Source organism: Sceloporus undulatus, chromosome 3 (assembly GCF_019175285.1).
Source record: "Sceloporus undulatus isolate JIND9_A2432 ecotype Alabama chromosome 3, SceUnd_v1.1, whole genome shotgun sequence".
NCBI lineage: Eukaryota > Metazoa > Chordata > Lepidosauria > Squamata > Phrynosomatidae > Sceloporus > Sceloporus undulatus.
Genome location: NC_056524.1, coordinates 70,233,798 through 70,244,815, shown reverse-complemented (window position 1 = coordinate 70,244,815; position 11,018 = coordinate 70,233,798). Strand labels below are relative to the sequence as shown.

At 38.6% G+C, this 11,018-nt stretch overlaps 2 protein-coding genes across 2 annotated transcripts in view; both read left to right on the top strand.

The window, feature by feature from the left end:
• Positions 1 to 11,018, top strand: part of HMGN1 (high mobility group nucleosome binding domain 1) — a 1,114,480-nt gene that overhangs the window by 455,289 nt on the left and 648,173 nt on the right. The gene's annotated exons all lie outside the window — the stretch shown is intronic.
• DSCAM (DS cell adhesion molecule) overlaps positions 1 to 11,018 on the top strand; it is a 494,765-nt gene that overhangs the window by 282,197 nt on the left and 201,550 nt on the right. Inside the window, exons 6-8 of the mRNA XM_042456815.1 lie at positions 1,671 to 1,946; positions 8,803 to 9,099; positions 9,981 to 10,256. Of these exons, the coding sequence (XP_042312749.1) occupies positions 1,671 to 1,946; positions 8,803 to 9,099; positions 9,981 to 10,256 (849 nt within the window). The remainder of the gene's footprint in view (positions 1 to 1,670; positions 1,947 to 8,802; positions 9,100 to 9,980; positions 10,257 to 11,018) is intronic.

Here is an 11,018-nt window from a genome sequence, read left to right as displayed (position 1 = left end):
TTGAGGGAGAGAGCAGGCCGGCCCAGCGTCATCAGGGGCTGGCCTGAAGACAGAGTGCCCTCCCTCCATAACTGTCATCTTTCGGCCGTTGAGGGAGAGAGCAGGCCGGCCCAGCGTCATCAGGGGCTGGCCTGAAGACACAGTGTATCTTAATTGTAGATTTTTCTTGTACTGTTATATAATTTTCTTGTACACCGCTATGATCTATTTGGAATAGCGGTTTATAAATAAAACATATTATTATTATTATTATTATTATTATTATTATTATTATTATTATTATGTACTACTGTTTCAAGGTCCTCCCGGCCCAGGTAGGGACGCAGTTGGCGTATCAACCAAAGCTGATAACGTGCTCCTGACCGTCACATCCACCTGTGGTGTAAGGTGGAGCGACGAGTCAAGGAGCACCCCCAGACTGCGAACAGAGTCCTTCACGGGAAGCGTGATCTCGTTCAGGACAGGTGGAACCACCGCCATCCCCGGGCCTGGAGAACCTATCACAAGCACTTCCGTTTTCTCTGGATTCAAACTGAGTCTGTTTTCCCTCATCCAGCCCATTACCGACTCCAGACAGGCAACGAGAGGAGAGATGCCATCCCCGGTCACTGAATCAGTCAGAGACATAGAGAAAATTATTTGGGTGTCATCAGCGTACTGATAACCCAGCGCCCCATGTCTCCGGATGATCTCTCCCAGCGGTTTCATGTAGATGTTAAAAAGCATGGGGGACAGAATGGCTCCTTGAGGGACACCAGATGTAAGGGCCCTCTTATCGGAGCACACATCCCCCAGCTGCACCATCTGGAACCTTCCCGAGAGGTAGGAGCGGAACCACTGGAGTGCAGTGCCCTCGATTCCTAACTCTCCCAGGCGCTCCAGAAGGATACCATGGTCAATGGTATCGAAAGCCGCCGAGATGTCCAAGAGCACTAACAGGGACACGCTACCCCTGTCCATGCCCAGACGAAGATCATCGACCAAGGAGACCATGGCAGTCTCAACCCCGTAGCCTGCCCGAAAGCCGGTTTGAAATGGATCTAGATAATCCGTCTCATCCAAGATCGATTGAAGCTGGATTGCAATCCTCACATGTTCTCATTCCAGCATGTGAGGATGGATAGCAATGGAGAGGGCAAGAAGAGCTAGTGCCTCCTTGCTCTTTGTGAGAACAGAATGCACAAATAGTTCTCTGTTTACCAAAATAACTGTTCTTTTTCATGCACTTGCCTACAGAAGACTTTGACTTCTGGTTTCATGAGAATTTCCCATTGGGATGAACATCAGGAATTTTGGGTGAAATCTCAAGCATGTATTTATTGACCAAAGTAATATATTCTGCTGCCTAGAAGTAACAGTTTTAGCTTTCAAAGCCTCTCTGCTTAATTCATATATGTGGGTGGGGTGAAGGCTTTTCATTTTGTTTTCAACACCTCTTGTCTAAAAGCCATATGAGATGAAGAAGATCTACTTATGGCCTTTTTATACAAGGACCACAAAAACTTACACCCAGTTCTGGGGGCCTTCCCATAAAATGTCTGCATCTTTGGCTCATCTACCAACCTGTTGGCTACATCATCTTTCTAATATGGGCTCACTTGTTACTACTGCTTCTTATTCTAAAAATGCAATTTCTAATTTATTTCCTCCCTTCTTGCTTGAATCTTTAGAGCCTCTCAAAGCCACCATCAGTCCAAGGAAAGTTAAGAGCAGTGTCGGTAGTCAAGTGTCCTTGTCCTGCAGTGTGACTGGAACAGAGGACCCTGAACTTTTCTGGTATCGAAATGGTGAAATTATCAACACTGGGAATAATGTGAGGATCATTGGAGTCAATCATGAGACCCTTATTATGGATGGCATGGCCAAAAGTGATGGTGGGGCATACCAGTGTTTTGTACGGAAGGACAAGATGTCTGCACAAGACTATGTTCATGTGGTGCTAGAAGGTTAGTCATAGTCTGTTTTAGGATATTCTGTGCATTTTTGAAGCATTCTCTATAAAATATGCATAATGTATATTTTCTGATCATGTTGTGGAAGGAAGCAGTAGCTAAACTAGATGATCTGGAGGGGACACATGTCACAGATGGAGTCTGGTCAATGTGAAATTAGTCTCCTAAACAGGGATGTAATTATTCAGTAATTTTCTTCTCAAAGGTAGCAACAAATAATTTCAGCAATTTTCTTCCTGTTCAGATAAAATGTTTGAAAGCCACCGGGTTTTCATGGCTATTTGCAATTTAGGACTTATTTTGATCAAAATTCACATGCAGTTATTTTGCACCCATACCAGAATGTTCTGTACGGGAGACATTTCTTGAATGGAAAATATTCCATTGTTACAATATTAATTTCTGTTCAGAACATGCTGGTTTCATGCAAATCAACCAGGTGTGGATTTTAAGGGCAAATTCCCAATTACAACTTTTTTTCTGTGCAGAAAACAACAATCTTTGTGCAGAAATTGCTATTTTTACATTGAGATATTATTTTCTATATTGTTTCTGTGCAGAGTAAATCCCAAACTGCAGAGATTCTCATCAGTCCAGGATTCTCCTCATCAGGGTTTCCTGACACTTAAAAATTATGTTTTGGATCATTTTTTCAAAAGTATTTTCTAATATTTTTTCAATCCCTACTCCAAAATAAAGTGATATAGTCACAGTTACTGAAACTATTTTTAAACTGTGCCATTTTTTTCCTGTTTTGAATCCAGAAATGTGCAGAATTGGCTTATTAATACATTTATTTTTGGGGTTCATTTTTGTGTTCTAGGTTAGGAGAGTAGGTTAGACAAAGAACCACTCTTGCAGATTCTCACTAGCTATGCATCCACAGCCTAAGACAGCAAATCACATGTATGTAGCCATTGAGGATCACTGGGAAGGGAGGAGAGTAAAAATGAAAAACTATGACTCTGATCAGTGAACACCAGGTAGAAAATGGTAGCCAGCAATGTGAGTTCATTTTTGTTCATTTCTTTCTTCCTTTGTTTTGGTGCACTGTTTCAATGCTGTGGAACAATTTTATGCATGTTTACTCAGAAGCAAGCCCTACTGTGTTCAGCATGCCTTAATTCACAGGCAAGTGTGCATATGATTGCTGCTTATATAGGGCTGCAGGGAGTAGGTCACTTTATCTGAACAAAGGGACACTTGGAATTTCAGTAGCATTATTCTATAAGGCATCAAATTGTTTCATAGGAAGATAGAATGAGTGCTCATATGTCAAAACACAAATTGCATTGCACTGCATGTAGACTTAGCAGGAAAAACATGGAATTATCTGGTATACCTTGCCTAAGAAGACCCTATGAAATTCTTGTGCTTGCCATATGCTGATATGTCACTTGAAGGCAGGCATGCAGTACACACACACACACACACACAAACACACGCATGGTACCATGAGCCAAAATCCAATTTAATGCTAGCTGAAATATCCCATAGTGCACTGGATCACATCCTTGCACAAGCCTTTGTGCAAAGCAGTTGTCCAGAGGTGATAAAACCAGCTGTGCAAGAGGATATTGAAGAGGTTACAGTCGTAAGTTATGCATTTATGCCTCTTTACCATTTTTTAACTGTATCTATTATCCTTTAACCCATTTCATAGAAGAAAGGGAACAAAGGTCTTTCAGGAATATAGGTCATCCCTGGGCCTGGCTATGAGTGGATTAATTATTGGGAGCATGTCCATCTATAGAAATAACCAATGGCAGCATGAGAAGCTCCAAAATACACCTTATACAAGTTCAGTCTTTTAGTGGCATGGATGCACACATAGAAGGGCATTCTCCTACTCCCTAGTCTAGTCCATTCATTTTGTTCAGCAGAGGTACCAAAGATGACAATGTGGTACCAGATGATAATTTGATAGCATGCTGCAAGGGAATGGTGCCATTAAGACCGGCCAATCATGACTTCAGAATCTGCTATCTCCTCTTTACCAGTTGCTGCAATTGCCTTCTTAATCTTTTCAGTTCAGTTCAATGCTGAAAAGAGAGGCTCCCTGTAAGCAGCCTGGTTTTCAACAGCATGATTGCCTTCAGGTTCAACTTTGGGTAACCTCCTGGAATTGTCCTTTGGAGGTGCTCAGTGGTCCACACAACCTTAATATCCTATAGTCTAGGTAACAATAAATTGTGAGAATTATCTAATATCTGTCGTCCAAAAACAAAAGACTTCTGTGTCTTCAATTTTATTTGTGATGAAACAACAACACAGCTAGTCCTATCAATACATGTATCCACCAATATAAATACAAAGAAGTTCAAACGTTATGTACATTTCTTCCTGGATGTCATTTTTCTGGATAAATCAGATGTCTGTTGAAATTCTGGCAGTTATGGTGAGTAACTGACAGCTTCCTCCATATGGTAATGAAGCAAGGAAAGTAATCAATTTGTATAGAGCTAGCAATGGTAGATTGCAGGCCTAGAGTGGCTACTATTTTTAGAGTAGTCATGGCGGGGGCAGGGAGAAATAAAAAGTGAGTGCTTGCTTCAACCTAGTTTACTCGGCAACCATCTCCTGTGACTAAGAAAGCCTAAAGAGCATATTGATAATCTATAATGATGTCCAGAGTGTGCAGGTTATCAGAGAATGACAGCAGGAAAGATTTCAAAGATGCTTGGGTCTCACTGGGAAAATAATGTCTGCTTTCATCTCCAAAAAGTCTGTCACTTGATTTTTTTAGGGGGGGGGGGGGGCAGAGGTGGAAGCTGAGTACGTTTCCTGATTTATTGGTTGTGTGTCAGTTTCCATTCAGGATGAAAAGCCTGTAGCTTTTTGTCTTTGGAGAGATGACAGGGCTAATACACAGGGAGATGGTGGGAAGTGGTTGCAGTGGAAGAGGGGATCGAAAAATCAGCAGGCAAACCTTTTTGGTGTACCACTGCCTTAATTATTCAAACAGGATTAGAACAGCTTTCCCCAGCCTGGAGCCTTTTAGATGTGTTTGACTGCAACACCCATCATCCTCAGCACCAAGGTGTCTGATGAGGTTCATGTGTCTTGGCTGTTTCTGCTTGGATGCTTCATCGACATCTGAAACGTAACATGGACAAAACTGAATTACTGATTGTCCACCTAAGCTGTCTTTGCAATATTCATTTTCAATTACAGTTAATGGCTTTTATATCCACCCTGTGAAGGAAGCACGTATCTTGACACTGTTTTTTATTTATCTTTATCATTTATTCTTCAGATCCAGGCCACAGCCAATTCATGTTAATTTTTTCTTCATAATTTAATAATAATAATAATAATAATAATAATAATAATAATTATTATTATTATTATTATTTCTTTTCAGCCTTTTCCCAATAGGGAATCAAGGCAGATTACAACAGGTATTAAAACATCAAACAGTTAAAATTACAATCATGATTAACAAGGAATAGCATATCCCGACCTGACCCCCTAAAGCTAAAGTCAGACTTTTTCTTTCAATATCTACTGCCAAGACTTTGGTTCATGCCCTTGCAATTTCTCGCCTTGACTACTACAATCTTCTGTTGATGGAGCTTTCTCTGTCCTACCTCAGCCCCCTGATTTATGTTCAACATTGTGCTGCCAGGTTTATCTTTTCAGCTTGTCACTATGATCACATCACCCCTTTGTTGTCATCTCTTCATTGGCTCCCTATTCTCTTTAGGATTTGTTATAAGCTCCTTCCTTTAACCTATGAAACCCTGCATGGTTCCCCTGCCCTTATTTGTTAGCCCTTGTCTCTTTCTGCCATCTTGCTGGTGATCTACTTTCCATGGGCTCAGAGCTCCTGACCCAGCCAAGGGTTGCTTCATCCCTGGCTTGAGTTTGTCCTTTCTCTCTTGCCACTCCTCACTGCTGGAATCTTCTTCCCAAACATTTTCAGACAATTACTTCTTTAGTGAACTTTAAGTCCGAATTAAAGACAATTTTGTTTTGGGAAGCTTTCCAGCTTACAGTTTAATTTTGATAGTTAGATAAATGTAAGTGTATATTGCTTGTATAGTTTACTGTTTTAGAGTTATTTAATTATGCTATTATTTTATAATCTTTGCTGCTTTTGATTATAGATTGTATGCTGCAGACAGGTTTTAACTGTATTCTTATTTTGACCATTATGTAAAGTGCCATGCAAAACTTATGGCACTATATAAATAAACTTTAATAATAATAATAGGAATTATTGTTCTTCAGATCTGGAGAGAAGGAAGTGAAAATCTTTTCACTTCCATTTTTGTTACATTTCTCAGCCTTGTTACCAGCATTCGTATGCTGCCTCTCCTGTTATAAGATTATCCCCTCCTTTCCACCTGATACCAATGCTTGTTTCAGTACATTCTTTTCATAATGCGAGCATTTTGTATATCTTTTTCTCCATGTATACATTTTTATGCATTTTTGCCCATTGACTAAAGCATGTTTACATGCATTTTCCAAGCATAGGCATCATTTATTATGTGTATTAATTTGTATATAATTTGAAAAAGAAGGAAAAGGAATCTGATCCCCAGTTTCCTCCCAACCTCTGGAGACTGAAAGACAAACAGCCACTTTCACTATCAGTCCTGCAGGCCACAAACTGGATACAGTTATTTAAATATCTTGTTCAGTGCAAATCTCTTTTCCATCCTTGTCAGAAGTATGGAAAGCCCAGGATTAGAATGAAGTGTCACTGGGAAAGAAAGAGAATAAATGGATTGGTATAGCCAACTACATGCCCCTGCTGACATATTATTTACATGTTTCATTGTGCAGAAGATACTAAAATGCATCATGAATCATGGTGCAGGGCAGATGGGGCACTATCATTCTTTCCACCCAGCCACACTAGGATTCTACAGGGTACTTGCTACTTTAATGGAGCAAGATCAATGTCTTCTTTCTACAAGAGGGAGGGAGGAAGGGGGAGAGAGAGAGAGCATTCAAGCGGTTCTAAAGGTCCATTAGTTAGTTGTAGGCCTCAGCTTGCGCAGAGTGTGCTTATGTATTCAGAGAGCACTTTCAGCTCTTGATATATGTCACTGCTGTCCTTCTGCATTAGGACTTTGGTCAAATTAGAATGTGTGACTCCCAGAAGACCTGGATTGCTATAATAGGAGGATGGGATTTTGATATTGTTTTTATCCCCCCTCGTGTGTGTGTGATTGTGTGTAAGCAAGAAAAAAAAATCTAATATAGATGGATACTAGTGTTTCCCATGTCGGACCATGAAAAATCTTTCATTCTTGATGTAGTTTTTCAAAATCTCATAGCATTCTTTTTTCCTTTTCTTTTTTATTATATATTTTTGAAAGTATAACATCTTTTCCACACAATTATGGTTTCCAACGTTCCTAGGTCATACATTAACCTAATTCCATTACTTTCCATACTCCATTTTAGCCTTATTTCCTATCTTCTTTTATTTAACTTAAAACTTCCTTCCTCCGGAACCTACTACTTATTGAAGTTTTCCCTTGGTAATTCTTAAAATGGTTTTAAAATTAATATTCGACCAGTTCTTTTTCAATTCCATATTGGATTGTGAGGACTTGATTTTTTTCCCTGTTCTTTTTTTTTAATCTTTTGTGCTTTTCAACATTCACATTTTTCCACTTTATTTTTTATAACAAAATTAATATTGAAAAAATACTTCTACATATTTGTAAAAAAAAAAAAAGGACCTGTTATAGAGAGTACACTGATATTTGCTTGTTTTGTATTTGCTTGTTTGGATTATTGTGATATAATTCATCTTTTTTTTTTACACAAACATTAACATTTTTATAATATTCAATTGAAGCCCATTGTATTTTTATAGTACACTGTTTGTCAGGCACTTGTTTTGTTTTTAAAAAAAATATATTGCACCATTCTGTTTGCATATTTTTCTTTCCAAGATTAAAAATATACACATCTCTGAGACCAAATGCACTGTGTACCTTTGATGAACACAATTATATATATTGTAGGGAAATTTAAATGAAAAAAACATTATTTTCCTTCCTATCATAACAACAAGTGTTATGCATGAAGCTGTCATGGGTTGGTTCTTATCGATCCTCCTTGCAGTGCCTTGATGCATACAAAATCAGAGTGTGACTCAGGTCTGCAGATTGTGAACTACATATGAAATGAGATTTTTGCAATCTCTAGTTTCAGTTTGACCCATCCAGAACACTTTGGAAGAGATAATGAATGGAATTATATATTCTCAAAATTTAATTCTTTGTAATTTTGCATATGCAGGTTTCTGATTTTAAGTCATGTCTGTGCTAGGTCCCTTTTCTATTGTTGATTATCTCCCCCTCCCCTGCACATTTAATTAAAAATATATTGTTAACATCTGAAATTTGTTGTTCAATTTGTTGTACAGTTGAATTGCCCTTTTTAACTTCCATTAATTAAGCTTGTTCTTCTCTTGAAATATGGAAGGGGAAGGTATGCCTTTTTGTAAGCTAATTTGAATCCCTGTCTGGGAGAAAGGTGGGATGTAAATATTATTCATTTATTTATTTATTTTTATTTATGTATACACTGCTTTTCAGAAACAAAAGCTTTAATTGCTGCTTACAACTTGTTAATTTGACCCCAGATTTACAATATAAGAAGACATGACACAAACGAGGAAAGCCGATGGATGGATAGATAGACAGACAGACAGATGGTTAAGCAGTTCCCACCTCTCTCCCAAAATGCTTGTCCCAAAATATAGGGATTATATTGAGAGAAAGATAGGATATTAGGTAGATAGTTAGATAGCTAGCTAGATAGGTTTGTCTCATGCATTGCCTTTGTTTGCACACTAGCTTAAAGTTCTTTTCTTCTACAGATGGAACTCCCAAAATAATTTCAGCCTTCAGTGAGAAAGTGGTAAGTCCAGGAGAGGGTGTTTCTCTGATGTGCAATGTGAAAGGAACTCCTCTTCCTACAATCACTTGGACTTTGGACGAAGATCCCATTATCAAAGATGGCAACCACCGGATCAGCCAGATCATCACCTCTGAAGGCAACGTGGTCAGCTACCTGAATATCTCCAGCACTCAGGTCCGAGATGGAGGAGTCTATCGTTGTACTGCCAACAATTCTGCTGGAGTCGTCCTCTACCAGGCTCGAATAAACGTAAGAGGTGCTTGTCAAATCAGCTCCTCAAAACAAACAAACAAACAATACCTCATTGTAGTAAAGGCAAAGATTACTGCATGCTGTGAGCTTCTTCATGGAAAGCTAAAAAATGTTTTGTTTTGTTTTAAAAATGCTGTTTCCATTTTTTCTGTGCAGTCTTATAAAGGAACGGTAAAACATTACTCGGGTTGCAATCCTAAGTAACCTTTCCTGAGGGAAATCGCTGTTGATGGCATTTACGTCAGGGCAAATTGTCATAAGATTGCACTGTAGATCTATTATATACCACATTACCCTTACTGCTCCATGATCTATGCTAGTAGTCAATTCCGCTTCCCACCCCCCAAAATGTAGGATTTTGTTTTGTTTTTCTTTCACTTGCGTGCCTTTTTTTCTTTTGCAGAGCCTACCATCATAGCAGATAACCATGCAAAAATATGTGACTTTTATTTGCAGTTTTACATAGCATAATGCCAATCTGTGTGATATATACATAAATCAAAATAAACACTCACTTTTTCAGTGATCTCATTAAATACTAGACTGTTGATTCAATCCAGGTCTCCCCCCCCCCTCCCCCTGCATATCTGGCATTAATTAAATCTTCACCAGTTTTTAATTTGTAATTCAGCACAGATATTTATCACACAAGTGTTCCAGGGATGCAAGCGCATAGCAGAACAGTTAATTAGTGTGCCTGCTGTAGGGCTAGAGAAACTAAAAAGCGCAAAACGATTAGGAAGACCCTGTAAGTGGCTCTTTGAAGTTTTTTTTTAAAAAAAGCTGCCATAAACTGTGATTTCAATATCTAAAAGAATTGTATATTTAATTTAAAAATTCCTCCACTGAATACATTCTTGAATTATTTTACTTTTACTTTCACAGGACCGGCAAGCATTCGACCAATGAAAAATATCACAGCAATAGCAGGGCGGGATACCTTCATTCACTGTCGTGTCATTGGCTACCCCTACTACTCAATCAAGTGGTACAAGAATTCTAACCTACTTCCTTTTAACCATCGCCAAGTAGCTTTTGAAAACAATGGAACATTAAAACTCTCAGATGTGCAGAAAGAGGTGGATGAGGGTGAATACACATGCAACGTTCTGGTTCAGCCACAGCTTTCCACCAGTCAGAGCGTACATGTGACTGTAAAAGGTAAAGCATATATTTAAATAAGTAGAAACTGAGTGATGATTTTGTTTCAGTTTGTTCACAATTGGAGTTTAACTCTCTCTTTTCTTTCTTTCTTTCTTTCTTTCTTTCTTTCTTTTTCTTTTTTTTTGTGCCAAATTCATAATGTGAGAAGAAAGCAAAGCTAACAGATAGATACATGTCTAAAAACCAGGACTGATCCTACCATTAAGCAGAGTAGAACAGCTTCCTTGGACATCATCTTTGGGATGTCATAAAAGAGAAAGAAACTGTTAGCTATTTTATTTATTATTGTGTTTTCAGGGAAAGATGCTTAGGGGATTGTCTACCTCATATACCAAAATAATAGCTTGGTATTCAGTACTGTGCTTCTTGACTTAAATAGATGTGTATAGAAGTCCCAGCTGCTGTTGTTTCAGGCAGCAGAATGACTTGGGTCAATCAGGATAAAAATGATAGTAGTGTTTGCAGAACTGGACATCAGAGAGTTGAAGTCACATTTTGTAGACTGTGATTTACTTTACACCAACTGTAAAATACCCCACAGTTGTCCCTAAAAACACAAATGCATATGGGGCATGATGTACAGACTGGTGTGTCCCCATATAATTGTAGTTTTCCCAGCAACAATGAACTTATGCTTTAACAAACCACTAATTGCTGAAGCTCAGAAACTATTCTATATCTGGGAGTATGTCAGGTTACATATCCTGTCAGGCATGGAGGCAGTAAGAAGATTATCTCATTTACAAATAATCCAGTTGC